General features: G+C 42.1%; 1 protein-coding gene across 2 annotated transcripts in view; it reads right to left on the reverse strand.

Moving 5' to 3' along the window:
* LOC123735048 (PHD finger protein 21B) overlaps positions 1 to 18,239 on the reverse strand; it is a 22,415-nt gene extending 4,176 nt beyond the window's left edge. For both annotated transcript variants that reach the window (XM_045712940.1, XM_045712941.1), the window contains exons 1-5: positions 18,134 to 18,239; positions 17,563 to 17,639; positions 13,874 to 13,928; positions 9,744 to 9,766; positions 2,916 to 3,074 (exon numbers count right to left, since the gene is read on the reverse strand). In XM_045712940.1, the coding sequence (XP_045568896.1) occupies positions 2,916 to 3,074; positions 9,744 to 9,766; positions 13,874 to 13,928; positions 17,563 to 17,639; positions 18,134 to 18,182 (363 nt within the window). In that variant the 5' untranslated portion in view covers positions 18,183 to 18,239. The remainder of the gene's footprint in view (positions 1 to 2,915; positions 3,075 to 9,743; positions 9,767 to 13,873; positions 13,929 to 17,562; positions 17,640 to 18,133) is intronic.
* Between the last annotated feature and the right edge of the window lie 2,864 nt (positions 18,240 to 21,103).

Below are 21,103 nucleotides of genomic sequence, written 5' to 3' on the forward strand. Positions count from 1 at the left end.
TCAGTAGATATCATTCAGTAGTGTTGTTATATTCAGTAGATATCATTCAGTAGTGTTGTTATAGTCAGATATCATTCAGTAGTGTTGTTATAGTCAGTAGATATCATTCAGTAGTGTTGTTATAGTCAGTAGATATCATTCAGTAGTGTTGTTATAATCAGTAGATATCATTCAGTAGTGCTGTTATAGTCAGATATCATTCAGTAGTGTTGTTATAGTCAGTAGATATCATTCAGTAGTGTTGTTATAGTCAGTAGATATCATTCAGTAGTGTTGTTATAGTCAGTAGATATCATTCAGTAATGTTGTTATAGTCAGTAGATATCATTCAGTAGTGTTGTTATAGTCAGTAGATATCATTCAGTAGTGTTGTTATAGTCAGTAGATATCATTCAGTAGTGTTGTTATAGTCAGTAGATATCATTCAGTAGTGTTGTTATAGTCAGTAGATATCATTCAGTAGTGTTGTTATAGTCAGTAGATATCATTCAGTAGTGTTGTTATAGTCAGTAGATATCATTCAGTAGTGTTGTTATAGTCAGATATCATTCAGTAGTGTTGTTATAGTCAGTAGATATCATTCAGTAGTGTTGTTATAGTCAGTAGATATCATTCAGTAGTGTTGTTATAGTCAGTAGATATCATTCAGTAGTGTTGTTATAGTCAGTAGATATCATTCAGTAGTGTTGTTATAGTCAGTAGATATCATTCAGTAGTGTTGTTATAGTCAGTAGATATCATTCAGTAGTGTTGTTATAGTCGGTAGATATCATTCAGTAGTGTTGTTATAGTCAGTAGATATCATTCAGTAGTGTTGTTATAGTCAGTAGATATCATTCAGTAGTGTTGTTATAGTCAGTAGATATCATTCAGTAGTGTTGTTATAGTCAGTAGATATCATTCAGTAGTGTTGTTATAGTCAGTAGATATCATTCAGTAGTGTTGTTATAGTCAGATATCATTCAGTAGTGTTGTTCTATTCAGTAGATATCATTCAGTAGTGTTGTTATATTCAGTAGATATCATTCAGTAGTGTTGTTATAGTCAGTAGATATCATTCAGTAGTGTTGTTATAGTCAGTAGATATCATTCAGTAGTGTTGTTATAGTCAGTAGATATCATTCAGTAGTGTTGTTATAGTCAGTAGATATCATTCAGTAGTGTTGTTATAGTCAGTAGATATCATTCAGTAGTGTTGTTATAGTGAGTAGATATCATTCAGTAGTGTTGTTATAGTCAGTAGATATCATTCAGTAGTGTTGTTATAGTCAGTAGATATCATTCAGTAGTGTTGTTATAGTCAGTAGATATCATTCAGTAGTGTTGTTATAGTCAGTAGATATCATTCAGTAGTGTTGTTATAGTCAGTAGATATCATTCAGTAGTGTTGTTATAGTCAGTAGATATCATTCAGTAATGTTGTTATAGTCAGTAGATATCATTCAGTAGTGCTGTTATAGTCAGTAGATATCATTCAGTAGTGTTGTTATAGTCAGTAGATATCATTCAGTAGTGTTGTTATAGTCAGTAGATATCATTCAGTAGTGTTGTTATAGTCAGTAGATATCATTCAGTAGTGTTGTTATAGTCAGTAGATATCATTCAGTAGTGTTGTTATAGTCAGTCGATATCATTCAGTAGTGTTGTTATAGTCAGTCGATATCATTCAGTAGTGTTGTTATAGTCAGTCGATATCATCAGTAGTGTTGTTATAATCAGTAGATATCATTCAGTAGTGTTGTTATAATCAGTAGATATCATTCAGTAATGTTGTTATAGTCAGTAGATATCATTCAGTAGTGTTGTTATAGTCAGTAGATATCATTCAGTAGTGTTGTTATAGTCAGATATCATTCAGTAGTGTTGTTATAGTCAGATATCATCAGTAGTGTTGTTATAGTCAGTAGATATCATTCAGTAGTGTTGTTATAGTCAGTAGATATCATTCAGTAGTGTTGTTATAGTCAGTAGATATCATTCAGTAGTGTTGTTATAGTCAGTAGATATCATTCAGTAGTGTTGTTATAGTCAGTAGATATCATTCAGTAGTGTTGTTATAGTCAGATATCATTCAGTAGTGTTGTTATAGTCAGTAGATATCATTCAGTAGTGTTGTTATAGTCAGTAGATATCATTCAGTAGTGTTGTTATAGTCAGATATCATTCAGTAGTGTTGTTATAGTCAGATATCATTCAGTAGTGTTGTTATAGTCAGTAGATATCATTCAGTAGTGTTGTTATAATCAGTAGATATCATTCAGTAATGTTGTTATAGTCAGTAGATATCATTCAGTAGTGTTGTTATAGTCAGTAGATATCATTCAGTAGTGTTGTTATAGTCAGATATCATTCAGTAGTGTTGTTATAGTCAGATATCATCAGTAGTGTTGTTATAGTCAGTAGATATCATTCAGTAGTGTTGTTATAGTCAGTAGATATCATTCAGTAGTGTTGTTATAGTCAGTAGATATCATTCAGTAGTGTTGTTATAGTCAGTAGATATCATTCAGTAGTGTTGTTATAGTCAGTAGATATCATTCAGTAGTGTTGTTATAGTCAGTAGATATCATTCAGTAGTGTTGTTATAGTCAGTAGATATCATTCAGTAGTGTTGTAATAGTCAGATATCATTCAGTAGTGTTGTTATAGTCAGTAGATATCATTCAGTAGTGTTGTTATAGTCAGTAGATATCATTCAGTAGTGTTGTTATAGTCAGATATCATTCAGTAGTGTTGTTATAGTCAGTAGATATCATTCAGTAGTGTTGTTATAGTCAGTAGATATCATTCAGTAGTGTTGTTATAGTCAGTAGATATCATTCAGTAGTGTTGTTATAATCAGTAGATATCGCTGTAGCATTACAAAGTATCCGTTCTAACCCAACCAGATGTATTTCCCCTCTCTAGCTTCTCACCTTCTTCTGACACTTGGTGCAGACCCACACCCCCCGGGGCGGTGTTCTGAGAGGTGGGTGCAGGCAGTCAGGGTGGTAGGCTCTGGGGCAGTTATGGCACAGCTGCAGCTCTCCTTCCTCCTTACACACAGAGCAGTGGTCGTCATGCTCCAGCTCTTCCTGTCAGACGGACAGACAGTCAGACGGTCAGTACCTCAGGACACGCAGCTGTTAGTGCTTCTTATTCCACCTGCCATTCAATACCACGGTCATGTCAAGTCCAAACAACATCCACTTTTTGAATGATTGATTGATTGATCTAGTGACACAATGGATATCTCTCATCTCTCTGATTACATCGTCTCTCTGATTACATCATCCCCTCATCTCTCTGATTACATCATCTCTCTGATTACATCATCTCCTCATCTCTCTGATTACATCATCTCTCTGATTACATCATCCCCTCATCTCTCTGATTACATCATCTCTCTGATTACATCATCCCCTCATCTCTCTGATTACATCATCTCTCTGATTACATCATCTCTCTGATTACATCATCTCCTCATCTCTCTGATTACATCATCTCTCTGATTACATCAACTCTCTGATTACATCATCTCTCTGATTACATCATCCCCTCATCTCTCTGATTACATCATCTCTCTGATTACATCATCCCCTCATCTCTCTGATTACATCATCCCCTCATCTCTCTGATTACATCATCTCTCTGATTACATCGTCCCTCATCTCTGATTACATCGTCCCCTCATCTCACTGATTACATCATCCCCTCATCTCCCTGATTACATCGTCCCCTCATATCTCTGATTACATCATCCATCATCTCTCTGATTACATCATCCCCTCATCTCACTGATTACATCATCCATCATCTCTCTGATTATCTGTCAAATGTCTGCTGGAAATACTACTCCAGAGGCAGGAAGGAGAATATCTATCTAAATTTGCTAAATTTGCTACACCACTATCTACAGTATACAACACCACTATCTATAGTATACCACATTACAACACCACTATCTACAGTATACCACATTACAACACCACTATCTACAGTATACAACACCACTATCTACAGTATACAACACCACTATCTACAGTATACCACACTACAACACCACTATCTACAGTATACAACACCACTATCTACAGTATACCACACTACAACACCACAACACCACTATCTACAGTATACAACACCACTATCTACAGTATACAACACCACTATCTACAGTATACCACATTACAACACCACTATCTACAGTATACCACATTACAACACCACTATCTACAGTATACAACACCACTATCTACAGTATACCACACCACTATCTACAGTATACAACACCACTATCTACAGTATACCACACTACAACACCACTATCTACAGTATACCACACTACAACACCACTATCTACAGTATACCACACTACAACACCACTATCTACAGTATACAACACCACTATCTACAGTATACCACATTACAACACCACTATCTACAGTATACCACACTACTATCTACAGTATACAACACCACTATCTACAGTATACAACACCACTATCTACAGTATACCACACCACTATCTACAGTATACCACACTACAACACCACTATCTACAGTATACAACACCACTATCTACAGTATACCACACTACAACACCACTATCTACAGTATACAACACCACTATCTACAGTATACCACACTACAACACCACAACACCACTATCTACAATATACCACACCACTATCTACAGTATACCACACTACAACACCACTATCTACAGTATACCACACTACTATCTACGGTATACCACACTACAACACCACTATCTACAGTATACCACACTACAACACCACTATCTACAGTATACAACACTACTATCTACAATATACAACACTACAACACCACTATCTACAGTATACCACACTACAACACCACTATCTACAGTATACCACACTACAACACCACTATCTACAGTATACCGCACTACAACACCACTATCTACAGTATACCACACTACAACACCACTATCTACAGTATACAACACCACTATCTACAGTATACCACACTACAACACCACTATCTACAGTATACAACACCACTATCTACAGTATACCACACTACAACACCACTATCTACAGTATACAACACCACTATCTACAGTATACAACACCACTATCTACAGTATACCACACTACAACACCACTATCTACAGTATACCACATTACAACACCACTATCTACAGTATACCACATAATACAACACCACTATCTACAGTATACAACACCACTATCTACAGTATACCACACTACAACACATATCTACGATACAACACCACTATCTACAGTATACCACACTACAACACCACTATCTACAGTATACAACACCACTATCTACAGTATACAACACTACAACACCACTATCTACAGTATACAACACCACTATCTACAGTATACCACACTACAACACCACTATCTACAGTATACAACACCACTATCTACAGTATACCACACTACAACACCACAACACCACTATCTACAATATACCACACCACTATCTACAGTATACCACACTACAACACCACTATCTACAGTATACCACACTACTATCTACAGTATACCACACTACAACACCACTATCTACAGTATACCACACTACAACACCACTATCTACAGTATACAACACTACTATCTACAATATACAACACTACAACACCACTATCTACAGTATACCACACTACAACACCACTATCTACAGTATACCACACTACAACACCACTATCTACAGTATACCGCACTACAACACCACTATCTACAGTATACCACACTACAACACCACTATCTACAGTATACAACACCACTATCTACAGTATACAACACCACTATCTACAGTATACCACACTACAACACCACTATCTACAGTATACCACACTACAACACCACTATCTACAGTGTACAACACTACAACACCACTATCTACAGTATACCACACTACAACACCACTATCTACAGTATACAACACCACTATCTACAGTATACAACACCACTATCTACAGTATACCACACTACTATCTACAGTATACCACACTACAACACCACTATCTACAGTATACAACACCACTATCTACAGTATACCACACTACAACACCACTATCTACAGTATACAACACTACAATCTACAGTATACCACACTACAACACCACTATCTACAGTATACAACACCACTATCTACAGTATACAACACCACTATCTACAGTATACCACACTACAACACCACTATCTACAGTATACAACACCACTATCTACAGTATACCACACTACAACACCACTATCTACAGTATACAACACTACAACACCACTATCTACAGTATACATCACCACTATCTACAGTATACAACACTACAACACCACTATCTACAGTATACATCACCACTATCTACAGTATACAACACCACTATCTACAGTATACCACACTACAACACCACTATCTACAGTATACCACACTACAACACCACTATCTACAGTATACCACACCACTATCTACAATATACCACACTACAACACCACTATCTACAGTATACAACACCACTATCTACAGTATACAACACTACAACACCACTATCTACAGTATACCACACTACAACACCACTATCTACAGTATACCACATTACAACACCACTATCTACAGTATACCACACCACTATCTACAGTATACAACACCACTATCTACAGTATACAACACTACAACACCACTATCTACAGTATACCACACTACAACACCACTATCTACAGTATACCACACCACTATCTACAGTATACCACACCACTATCTACAGTATACCACACTACAACACCACTATCTACAGTATACCACACCACTATCTACAGTATACCACACTACAACACCACTATCTACAGTATACCACACTACAACACCACTATCTACAGTATACAACACCACTATCTACAGTATACCACACTACAACACCACTATCTACAGTATACAACACCACTATCTACAGTATACCACACTACAACACCACTATCTACAGTATACAACACTACAACACCACAATCTACAGTATACCACACTACAACACCACTATCTACAGTATACCACACTACAACACCACTATCTACAGTATACCACACTACAACACCACTATCTACAGTATACAACACTACCACACCACTATCTACAGTATACAACACCACTATCTACAGTATACAACACCACTATCTACAGTATACCACACTACAACACCACTATCTACAGTATACCACACTACAACACCACTATCTACAGTATACCACACTACAACACCACTATCTACAGTATACCACACTACAACACCACTATCTACAGTATACCACACTACAACACCACTATCTACAGTATACAACACCACTATCTACAGTATACAACACCACTATCTACAGTATACCACACTACAACACCACTATCTACAGTATACCACACTACAACACCACTATCTACAGTATACCACACTACAACACCACTATCTACAGTATACAACACCACTATCTACAGTATACCACACTACAACACCACTATCTACAGTATACCACACTACAACACCACTATCTACAGTATACAACACCACTATCTACAGTATACAACCTACACCACTATCTACAGTATACAACACCACTATCTACAGTATACTACAACACCACTATCTACAGTATACCACATACAACACCACTATCTACAGTATACAACACTACAACACCACTATCTACAGTATACATCACCACTATCTACAGTAAATACAACACCACTATCTACAGTATACCACACTACAACACCACTATCTACAGTATCCACACACACTACAACACCACTATCTACAGTAAATACAACACCACTATCTACAGTATACCACACTACAACACCACTATCTACAGTAATACAACACCACTATCTACAGTATACCACACTACAACACCACTATCTACAGTATACAACACTACAACACCACTATCTACAGTATACCACACTACAACACCACTATCTACAGTATACAACACCACTATCTACAGTATACCACACTACAACACCACTATCTACAGTATACAACACCACTATCTACAGTATACAACACCACTATCTACAGTATACCACACTACAACACCACTATCTACAGTATACCACACTACAACACCACTATCTACAGTATACAACACCACTATCTACAGTATACAACACCACTATCTACAGTATACAACACCACTATCTACAGTATACAACACTACAACACCACTATCTACAGTATACCACACTACAACACCACTATCTACAGTATACCACACTACAACACCACTATCTACAGTATACCACACTACAACACCACTATCTACAGTATACAACACCACTATCTACAGTATACCACACTACAACACCACTATCTACAGTATACCACACTACAACACCACTATCTACAGTATACAACACCACTATCTACAGTATACAACACTACAACACCACTATCTACAGTATACATCACCACTATCTACAGTATACAACACCACTATCTACAGTATACCACACTACAACACCACTATCTACAGTATACCACACTACAACACCACTATCTACAGTATACCACACCACTATCTACAATATACCACACTACAACACCACTATCTACAGTATACAACACCACTATCTACAGTATACCACACTACAACACCACTATCTACAGTATACCACACTACAACACCACTATCTACAGTATACCACACCACTATCTACAGTATACAACACCACTATCTACAGTATACAACACTACAACACCACTATCTACAGTATACCACACTACAACACCACTATCTACAGTATACCACACCACTATCTACAGTATACCACACTACAACACCACTATCTACAATATACCACACCACTATCTACAGTATACCACACTACAACACCACTATCTACAGTATACCACACTACAACACCACTATCTACAGTATACAACACCACTATCTACAGTATACCACACTACAACACCACTATCTACAGTATACAACACCACTATCTACAGTATACCACACTACAACACCACTATCTACAATATACAACACCACTATCTACAGTATACAACACCACTATCTACAGTATACCACACTACAACACCACTATCTACAGTATACAACACTACAACACCACAATCTACAGTATACCACACTACAACACCACTATCTACAGTATACCACACTACAATACCACTATCTACAGTATACCACACTACAACACCACTATCTACAGTATACCACACTACAACACCACTATCTACAGTATACAACACTACCACACCACTATCTACAGTATACAACACCACTATCTACAGTATACCACACTACAACACCACTATCTACAGTATACAACACCACTATCTACAGTATACCACACTACAACACCACTATCTACAGTATACCACACTACTATCTACAGTATACCACACTACAACACCACTATCTACAGTATACCACACTACAACACCACTATCTACAGTATACCACACTACAACACCACTATCTACAGTATACCACACTACAACACCACTATCTACAGTATACCACACTACAACACCACTATCTACAGTATACAACACCACTATCTACAGTATACAACACCACTATCTACAGTATACCACACTACAACACCACTATCTACAGTATACAACACCACCATCTACAGTATACCACACTACAACACCACTATCTACAGTATACATCACTACAACACCACCATCTACAGTCCTAGCTGTAATCACGTCATGCTCCAGTACGTACCTTCCATCTGTAGTCCCCAGTGGCTTGCGTGCGTAACACAGGAAGCAGATAACAGGTTAGTCGCTGACAACAGGTGAAGACATATGGGGGTTGAGCAGCGGTTTGGGCCAGAGAGGGGGAGGGGTGCGGCAGCAGTAGGGTTTTAGACCGGGGAAACATTAAGCAACAGACCTGCAACATCTCTGTTCTGGGGAACGCAGCTCAGGTCAACACAGTCCATGCTCTAGTCTAGAAGGATGCAGTGTAATTACAGTCCATGCTCTAGTCTAGTACAATACAGTGTAATTACAGTCCATGCTCTAGTCTAGTAGGATGCAGTGTAATTACAGTCCATGCTCTAGTCTAGTAGGATGCAGTGTGATTACAGTCCATGCTCTAGTCTAGAAGGATACAGTGTAATTACAGTCCATGCTCTAGTCTAGAAGGATGCAGTGTAATTACAGTCCATGCTCTAGTCTAGTAGGATACAGTGTAATTACAGTCCATGCTCTAGTCTAGTACAATACAGTGTAATTACAGTCCATGCTGTAGTCTAGAAGGATACAGTGTAATTACAGTCCATGCTCTAGTCTAGAAGGATGCAGTGTAATTACAGTCCATGCTCTAGTCTAGAAGGATGCAGTGTAATTACAGTCCATGCTCTAGTCTAGTAGGATGCAGTGTAATTACAGTCCATGCTCTAGTCTAGTAGGATACAGTGTAATTACAGTCCATGCTCTAGTCTAGTAGGATACAGTGTGATTACAGTCCATGCTCTAGTCTAGTAGGATGCAGTGTAATTACAGTCCATGCTCTAGTCTAGTAGGATACAGTGTAATTACAGTCCATGCTCTAGTCTAGTACAATACAGTGTAATTACAGTCCATGCTCTAGTCTAGTACAATACAGTGTAATTACAGTCCATGCTCTAGTCTAGTACAATACAGTGTGATTACAGTCCATGCTCTAGTCTAGTAGGATACAGTGTAATTACAGTCCATGCTCTAGTCTAGAAGGATACAGTGTAATTACAGTCCATGCTCTAGTCTAGTAGGATACAGTGTAATTACAGTCCATGCTCTAGTCTAGTAGGATGCAGTGTAATTACAGTCCATGCTCTAGTCTAGTAGGATACAGTGTAATTACAGTCCATGCTCTAGTCTAGAAGGATACAGTGTAATTACAGTCCATGCTCTAGTCTAGAAGGATGCAGTGTAATTACAGTCCATGCTCTAGTCTAGTAGGATACAGTGTAATTACAGTCCATGCTCTAGTCTAGTACAATACAGTGTAATTACAGTCCATGCTCTAGTCTAGAAGGATACAGTGTAATTACAGTCCATGCTCTAGTCTAGAAGGATGCAGTGTAATTACAGTCCATGCTCTAGTCTAGAAGGATGCAGTGTAATTACAGTCCATGCTCTAGTCTAGTAGGATGCAGTGTAATTACAGTCCATGCTCTAGTCTAGTAGGATACAGTGTAATTACAGTCCATGCTCTAGTCTAGTAGGATACAGTGTGATTACAGTCCATGCTCTAGTCTAGTAGGATGCAGTGTAATTACAGTCCATGCTCTAGTCTAGTAGGATACAGTGTAATTACAGTCCATGCTCTAGTCTAGTACAATACAGTGTAATTACAGTCCATGCTCTAGTCTAGTACAATACAGTGTAATTACAGTCCATGCTCTAGTCTAGTACAATACAGTGTGATTACAGTCCATGCTCTAGTCTAGAAGGATACAGTGTAATTACAGTCCATGCTCTAGTCTAGTAGGATACAGTGTAATTGAGTCCTGTCTAGTTGTGTTGATGGGGGAGTATAAATGTGCTTTACCAGTCCTGTCTAGTTGTGTTGATGGGTCAGTATAAATGTGTTTTACCAGTCCTGTCTAGTTGTGTTGATGGGTCAGTATAAATGTGTTTTACCAGTCCTGTCTAGTTGTGTTGATGGGGGTTGCATAAATGTGTTTTACCAGTCCTGTCTAGTTGTGTTGATGGGGAAGTATAAATGTGTTTTACCAGTCCTGTCTAGTTGTGTTGATGGGTCAGTATAAATGTGTTTTACCAGTCCTGTCTAGATGTGTTGATGGGGGTTGCATAAATGTGTTTTACCAGTCCTGTCTAGTTCTGTTGATGGGAAAGTATAAATGTGTTTTACCAGTCCTGTCTAGTTGTGTTGATGGGTCAGTATAAATGTGTTTTACCAGTCCTGTCTAGTTGTGTTGATGGGGGATGTATAAATGTGTTTTACCAGTCCTGTCTAGTTGTGTTGATGGGTCAGTATATATGTGTTTTACCAGTCCTGTCTAGTTGTGTTGATGGGGAAGTATAATTGTGTTTTACCAGTCCTGTCTAGATGTGTTGATGGGTCAGTATAAATGTGTTTTACCAGTCCTGTCTAGTTGTCTTGATGGGTCAGTATAAATGTTTTACCAGTCCTGTCTAGTTGTGTTGATGGGGGACGTATAAATGTGCTTTACCAGTCCTGTCTAGTTGTGTTGATGGGGGACGTATAAATGTGCTTTACCAGTCCTGTCTAGTTGTGTTGATGGGTCAGTATAAATGTGTTTTACCAGTCCTGTCTAGTTGTGTTGATGGGGAAGTATAATTGTGTTTTACCAGTCCTGTCTAGATGTGTTGATGGGTCAGTATAAATGTGTTTTACCAGTCCTGTCTAGTTGTCTTGATGGGTCAGTATAAATGTTTTACCAGTCCTGTCTAGTTGTGTTGATGGGGGACGTATAAATGTGCTTTACCAGTCCTGTCTAGTTGTGTTGATGGGGGACGTATAAATGTGCTTTACCATTCCTGTCTAGTTCTGTTGATGGGGAAGTATAAATGTGTTTTACCAGTCCTGTCTAGTTGTGTTGATGGGGGACGTATAAATGTGCTTTACCAGTCCTGTCTAGTTGTGTGGGTGACGTATAAATGTGCTTTACCAGTCCTGTCTAGTTGTGTTGATGGGTCAGTATAAATGTGTTTTACCAGTCCTGTCTAGTTGTGTTGATGGGGAAGTATAAATGTGTTTTACCAGTCCTGTCTAGTTGTGTTGATGGGTCAGTATAAATGTATTTTACCAGTCCTGTCTAGGTGTGTTGATGGGGAAGTATAAATGTGTTTTACCAGTCCTGTCTAGTTGTGTTGATGGGTCAGTATATAAATGTGTTTTACCAGTCCTGTCTAGTTGTGTTGATGGGGGAAGTATAAATGTGTTTTACCAGTCCTGTCTAGTTGTGTTGATGGGGGAAGTATAAATGTGTTTTACCAGTCCTGTCTAGTTGTGTTGATGGGTCAGTATAAATGTGTTTTACCAGTCCTGTCTAGTTGTGTTGATGGGCCAGTATAAATGTGTTTTACCAGTCCTGTCTAGTTGTGTTGATGGGTCAGTATAAATGTGTTTTACCAGTCCTGTCTAGTTGTGTTCATGGGGGAGTATGAATGTGTTTTACCAGTCCTGTCTAGTTGTGTGGGTGACGTATAAATGTGCTTTACCAGTCCTGTCTAGTTGTGTTGATGGGTCAGTATAAATGTGTTTTACCAGTCCTGTCTAGTTGTGTTGATGGGTCAGTATAAATGTGTTTTACCAGTCCTGTCTCGTTGTGTTGATGGGGGAGTATAAATGTGTTTTACCAGTCCTGTCTAGTTGTGTTGATGGGTCAGTATAAATGTGTTTTACCAGTCCTGTCTAGTTGTGTTGATGGGGGAAGTATAAATGTGTTTTACCAGTCCTGTCTAGTTGTGTTGATGGGTCAGTATAAATGTGTTTTACCAGTCCTGTCTAGTTGTTTTGATGGGGAAGTATAAATGTGTTTTACCAGTCCTGTCTAGTTGTGTTAATGGGGAAGTATAAATGTGTTTTACCAGTCCTGTCTAGTTGCGTTGATGGGTCAGTATATAAATGTGCTTTACCAGTCCTGTCTAGTTGTGTTGATGGGTCAGTATATAAATGTGTTTTACCAGTCCTGTCTAGTTGTGTTGATGGGTCAGTATATAAATGTGTTTTACCAGTCCTGTCTAGTTGTGTTGATGGGTCAGTATATAAATGTGTTTTACCAGTCCTGTCTAGTTGTGTTGATGGGTCAGTATATAAATGGGTTTTACCAGTCCTGTCTAGTTGTGTTGATGGGTCAGTATATAAATGGGTTTTACCTCTCACAGATAGGAAGAGTGGGTTGTCCAGGTAATTTGATGCAAGGCGTTTACGCTGGAAGGTAGGAAGTGAGGAGAGAGACAGAGAAAATGTTTACTTCCTTCACCTCTAACACAAACAGGAATTCTGAGAAGACACGTTTTTAGCTCTGCAAAATCGACTCTCAACAGCATTTACTGAATTCTTCCAAGTTACGCGGAAAATAACTTTAGTAGAATCACTGTAGCACACGTTTTGGGCAGTGTTACTGAACATCATGTACGACGTTATGTGGAAAGCACAAGGCACCAGCTCCAACAGACATGAAACAAAGTGCAGCTAAACATCACTTAACCCATCAGGGACTAAGGCCATCAGGGACTAAGGCCATCAGAGACTAAGGTCATCAGAGACTAAGGTCATCAGGGACTAAGGCCTGTCTAAACTGAACCCATCAGGGACTAAGGCCATCAGGGACTAAGGCCAACAGGGACTAAGGCCATCAGAGACTAAGGCCTGTCTAAACTGAACCCATCAGGGACTAAGGCCATCAGAGACTAAGGCCATCAGGGACTAAGGCCATCAGGGACTGAGGCCATCAGAGACTAAGGCCATCAGGGACTAAGGCCTGTCTAAACTGAACCCATCAGGGACTAAGGCCATCAGGGACTAAGGCCATCAGGGACTAAGGCCATCAGGGACTAAGGCCATCAGGGACTAAGGCCTGTCTAAACTGAACCCATCAGGGACTAAGGCCATTAGGGACTAAGGCCATCAGGGACTAAGGCCATCAGGGACTGAGGCCATCAGAGACTAAGGCCATCAGGGACTAAGGCCTGTCTAAACTGAACCCATCAGGGACTGAGGCCATCAGAGACTGAGGCCATCAGAGACTAAGGCCATCAGGGACTAAGGCCTGTCTAAACTGAACCCATCAGGGACTAAGGCCATCAGGGACTAAGGCCTGTCTAAACTGAACCCATCAGGGACTAAGGCCATTAGGGACTAAGGCCATCAGGGACTAAGGCCATCAGGGACTAAGGCCTGTCTAAACTGAACCCATCAGGGACTAAGGCCATCAGGGACTAAGGCCATCAGGGACTAAGGCCTGTCTAAACTGAACCCATCAGGGACTAAGGCCATCAGGGACTAAGGCCTGTCTAAACTGAACCCATCAGGGACTGAGGCCATCAGGGACTAAGGCCATCAGGGACTGAGGCCATCAGAGACTAAGGCCATCAGAGACTAAGGCCATCAGGGACTAAGGCCATCAGAGACTAAGGCCATCAGGGACTAAGGTCATCAGAGACTAAGGCCATCAGAGACTAAGGCCATCAGAGACTAAGGCCATCAGAGACTAAGGCCTGTCTAAACTGAACCCATCAGGGACTAAGGCCATCAGAGACTAAGGCCATCAGAGACTAAGGCCATCAGAGACTAAGGCCATCAGAGACTAAGGCCATCAGAGACTAAGGCCATCAGGGACTAAGGCCATCAGAGACTAAGGCCTGTCTAAACTGAACCCATCAGGGACTAAGGCCATCAGAGACTAAGGCCATCAGAGACTAAGGCCATCAGAGACTAAGGCCATCAGAGACTAAGGCCATCAGAGACTAAGGCCATCAGGGACTAAGGCCATCAGGGACTAAGGCCATCAGGGACTAAGGCCATCAGGGACTAAGGCCATCAGAGACTAAGGCCTGTCTAAACTGAACCCATCAGGGACTAAGGCCATCAGGGACTAAGGCCATCAGGGACTAAGGCCATCAGGGACTAAGGCCATCAGGGACTAAGGCCATCAGGGACTAAGGCCATCAGGGACTAAGGCCATCAGAGACTAAGGCCTGTCTAAACTGAACCATCAGAGACTAAGGCCATCAGAGACTAAGGCCATCAGGGACTAAGGCCATCAGAGACTAAGGCCATCAGGGACTAAGGCCATCAGAGACTAAGGCCATCAGAGACTAAGGCCATCAGAGACTAAGGCCATCAGGGACTAAGGCCATCAGGGACTAAGGCCATCAGAGACTAAGGCCATCAGAGACTAAGGCCATCAGAGACTAAGGCCTGTCTAAACTGAACCCATCAGGGACTAAGGCCATCAGGGACTAAGGCCATCAGAGACTAAGGCCATCAGGGACTAAGGTCATCAGAGACTAAGGCCATCAGAGACTAAGGCCTGTCTAAACTGAACCCATCAGGGACTAAGGCCATCAGGGACTAAGGCCATCAGAGACTAAGGCCATCAGAGACTAAGGCCATCAGGGACTAAGGCCATCAGAGACTAAGGCCATCAGAGACTAAGGCCATCAGGGACTAAGGCCATCAGGGACTAAGGCCATCAGGGACTAAGGCCATCAGAGACTAAGGCCATCAGAGACTAAGGCCTGTCTAAACTGAACCCATCAGGGACTAAGGCCATCAGGGACTGAGGCCATCAGGGACTAAGGCCATCAGAGACTAAGGCCATCAGAGACTAAGGCCTGTCTAAACTGAACCCATCAGAGACTAAGGCCATCAGAGACTAAGGCCTGTCTAAACTGAACCCATCAGAGACTAAGGCCATCAGGGACTAAGGCCCGTCTAAACTGAACCATCAGAGACTAAGGCGGACTAAGGCCAACAGGGACTAAGGCCATCAGAGACTAAGGCCATCAGAGACTAAGGCCATCAGGGACTAAAGCCATCAGGGACTAAGGCCCGTCTAAACTGAACCATCAGAGACTAAGGCCTTTTCTTTATAGATCCTTTGAAGTATTAACCTATTAGCCTATTAGCTTACTGCTATTAGCCCATACAAACACATTGAATAACAGATTCACTACATGGAATAACAGATAGTCCCCCAACAAATCAAATGAAATTTGTTCTGAAGTGTCTGTCCTATATCTGAGAGAGATATCGTTTTATTTTTATTTTTATTTTTTACATGTATTTAACCCCTTTATTTTTGTAACGATTTTTTGGGGGACTGGTACAGGGGACCTTCAGACGAGTATAGTGAGGCCTGTGGGCGTCTTACAGCAAAACAACGGACGTGTACGTGTCCGTGAGAGTCTCACCTCTACCACAGCTATATCTAGCTTAAAACTGACAGATTTATGTGGGGATTTTTTAATATTTTATTCTGCTAATTAAGATTTCAGCACGGGACGTGGACATCGACCCTTATTTAAACTCTGAATCACGCCGACTAGTACTACTCTACTGTCACGCTCTGACCTAAGAGAGCTGGGTTTTCTCTGTTTAGTTAGGTCAGGGTGTGATAGGTGGGTGGGCATTCTATGTTGTTTTGTTTCTATGTTTTGGCCGGGTATGGTTTCCAATCAGAGGCAGCTGTCTATCGTTGTCTCCGATTGGAAGCCATACTTAGGCAGCCCTGTTTTTCGTTGCATTTACCTGACAGAACTGTTGGCTGTCATTTTTTTGTTTATTTTTGTTCGTTTTTTATTAAAAAAATTAACGATGACCACTCAACACGCTTGCGCCTTGGTGTCCTCTATATGACGCCCCGTTAATTAATTAATTAATTAATTAACTAATTAACATAAACGTAACATACTGTATCTCTAACATCTCTTACACATTTCAAAACACGCATATCTCTCCCGAACAGCTCTGACCTACTTTCAGATAACATTTGTCAACTATTGAAGCTATTTTGAATCCAGACAACAACAACAACAAAAAGGGGTCCATTGTCTGTTACCTCTGGTTGGACCAGGCCGCTGTAGGCTGGGTTGGCTGTGCTTCGTCTCTTCCTCTCCTGTCTCTTGATCTGGATCTCTGTCGTGGTAGAGGAACAAAGGCTTATGGGACAGAGGCTTAGATACACACAGCAGGTACAGGTAGATGGGACAGACAGACAGGTAGAGGAACAAAGGCTTATGGGACAGAGGCTTAGATACACACAGCAGGTACAGGTAGATGAGACAGACAGGTAGAAACAGACAGTACAGCTAGATGGGGCAGACAGACAGACAGACAGACAGACAGACAGACAGACAGACAGACAGACAGACAGACAGACAGACAGACAGACAGACAGACAGACAGACAGACAGACAGACAGACAGACAGTACAGCTAGATGGGACAGACAGACAGGTAGACACAGCCAGTACAGACAGACAGGTAGACAAGTAACGAGTAACAGTGACTAGTTTCTCTGTCCATTCAAGTTTCATCTCATTGTTACCACCTGCAACAAGACAGCAAAGATGTGCCCTTTATTACATTCTGATGAGTTTAATTCAATTTAGTGTCAGAGGAAGAACTCACCTTCCAGGGTCTCTGTAGTGACCAGGCCAAGAGCCACCATGAAGGACATTTTCTGTAGGGGAGAGGGGACAGGTTAGAGTGTGACACCCATATGAATACCATACAGGTGGAGAGGGGACATGTTACAGTGTGACACCCATATGAATACCATACAGGTGGAGAGGGGACATGTTAGAGTGTGACACCCATATGAATACCATACAGGTGGAGAGGGGACATGTTACAGTGTGACACCCATATGAACACCATACAGGTGGAGAGGGAACATGTTACAGCGTGACACCCACATGAATACCATACAGGTGGAGAGGGGACATGTTACAGTGTGACACCCATATGAATACCATACAGGTGGAGAGGGGACATGTTAGAGCGTGACACCCATATGAATACCATACAGGTGGAGAGGGGACATGTTACAGTGTGACACCCATATGAATACCATACAGGTGGAGAGGGGACATGTTACAGCGTGACACCCATATGAATACCGTACAGGTGGAGAGGGGACATGTTACAGCGTGACACCCATATGAATACCATACAGGTGGAGAGGGGACATGTTACAGTGTGACACCCATATGAATACCATACAGGTGGAGAGGGGACATGTTAGAGCGAGACACCCATATGAACACCATACAGGTGGAGAGGGGACATGTTACAGTGTGACACCCATATGAATACCATACAGGTGGAGAGGGGACATGTTACAGTGTGACACCCATATGAATACCGTACAGGTGGAGAGGGGACATGTTACAGCGTGACACCCCTATGAATACATTACAGGTGGAGAGGGGACATGTTACAGTGTGACACCCATGGGAACCTCCATACAGGAGGGAACAGTTATATCATATAGATTGATAACAAGGTATTGTATAGTATTACCATTCCAGTCCCACTGTGGGAGGCATGTCAACTGGTATATAATCTGTCTCCTCCATTCTCCAGCTGGAGAACCCTCAGGGAACCCTCAGGGAACCTTCAGGGAACCTTCAGGGCACCCACCCTCCCTCCCCTCCCCCTCCCTCCCTCTCCTCCCTCCCCTCCCTGTCTGGGTCCCTCCCTCCCCTCCCTCCCTCCCTCCCTCCCTCCCTGTCTGGGTCTCTCCCTCTCCTCCCCTCTCCTCCCCTCCCCTCCCTGTCTGGGTCTCTCCCTCCCCTCCCTCCCTCCCTCCCCTCCCCTCCCTGTCTGGGTCTCTCCCTCCCTCCCTCCCTCCCTCCCCTCCCCTCCCCTCCCCTCCCCTCCCTCCCTGTCTGGGTCTCTCCCTACCCTCCCCTCCCTCTCCTCCCCTCCCCTCCCTGTCTGGGTCTCTCCCTCTCCTCCCCTCCCCTCCCTGTCTGGGTCTCTCCCTCCCCTCCCTCCCCTCCCTCTCCTCCCCTCCCCTCCCTGTCTGGGTCTCTCCCTCCCTCCCTCCCTCCCTCCCTCCCTCCCTCCCTCCCTCCCTCCCTCCCTCCCTCCCTCCCTCCCTCCCCTCCCTGTTTGGGTCCCTCCCCTCCCTCCCTCCCTCCCCTCCCCTCCCCTCCCCTCCCTGTCTGGGTCTCTCCCTCCCTCCCTCCCCTCCCCTCCCTGTCTGGGTCTCTCCCTCCCCTCCCTCCCTCCCTCCCCTCCCCTCCCCTCCCTGTCTGGGTCTCTCCCTCCCTCCCTCCCTCCCTCCCCTCCCCTCCCCTCCCTGTCTGGGTCTCTCCCTCCCTCCCTCCCTCCCTCCCTCCCTCCCTCCCTCCCTCCTCCCCCTCCCCTCCCTGTTTGGGTCCCTCCCTCCCTCCCTCCCTCCCTCCCTCCCTCCCTCCCTCCCTCCCTTCCCCTCCCTGTCTGTGTCTCTCTCTCTCTCTCATTATCCAACTCTCTCTTTCACCCTGCCACTCTCACTCTCTTCTACAATCTGTGGAATGTTCTACTACTATAGTGTTATGGGCTTGTTTTCACCCCTGAATGACTCCAGGTAGAGGTGAGAGCAGGGCTAGTGTGTGTGGTTTCCTAGCAACAGCAACACTTGTAGTAATGAAACCACTGCGATGTCTCCATACTGAATCACTCTCATTAGTTAATGAATCAGTCAGTCCATAGTGAATCACTCTCATTAGTTACTGCTTGTTGATCAGTCCATGGTGAATCACTCTCATTAGTTACTGCTTGTTGATCAGTCCATAGTGAATCACTCTCATTAGTTACTGCTTGTTGATCAGTCCATAGTGAATCACTCTCATTAGTTACTGCTTGTTGATCAGTCCATAGTGAATCACTCTCATTAGTTACTGCTTGTTGAATCAGTCAGTCCATAGTGAATCACTCTCATTAGTTACTGCTTGTTGAATCAGTCAGTCCATAGTGAATCACTCTCATTAGTTACTGCTTGTTGAATCAGTCAGTCCATAGTGAATCACTCTCATTAGTTACTGCTTGTTGAATCAGTCAGTCCATAGTGAATCGCTCTCATTAGTTAATGAATCAGTCAGTCCATAGTGAATCGCTCTCATTAGTTACTGCTTGTTGAATCAGTCAGTCCATAGTGAATCACTCTCATTAGTTACTGCTTGTTGAATCAGTCAGTCCATAGTGAATCGCTCTCATTAGTTACTGCTTGTTGAATCAGTCAGTCCATAGTGAATCGCTCTCATTAGTTAATGAATCAGTCAGTCCATAGTGAATCGCTCTCATTAGTTACTGCTTGTTGAATCAGTCAGTCTATAGTGAATCGCTCTCATTAGTTACTGCTTGTTGAATCAGTCAGTCCATAGTGAATCACTCTCATTAGTTACCGCTTGTTGAATCAGTCAGTCCATAGTGAATCACTCTCATTAGTTACTGCTTGTTGAATCAGTATATCGTGAGGGGGAGGCGGGACGATAGAGGGAGACCAGGCATAGAGGGAGACCAGGGATAGAGGGGGGGAGAATGGGATTAGGGATAGGGGGGGAGAGGGGGACGAGGGTTAGAGGGGGAGAGGGATAGAGGGGGGAGAGG

The sequence above is a fragment of the Salmo salar genome, unplaced genomic scaffold (genome assembly GCF_905237065.1).
Source record: "Salmo salar unplaced genomic scaffold, Ssal_v3.1, whole genome shotgun sequence".
Lineage (NCBI taxonomy): Eukaryota > Metazoa > Chordata > Actinopteri > Salmoniformes > Salmonidae > Salmo > Salmo salar.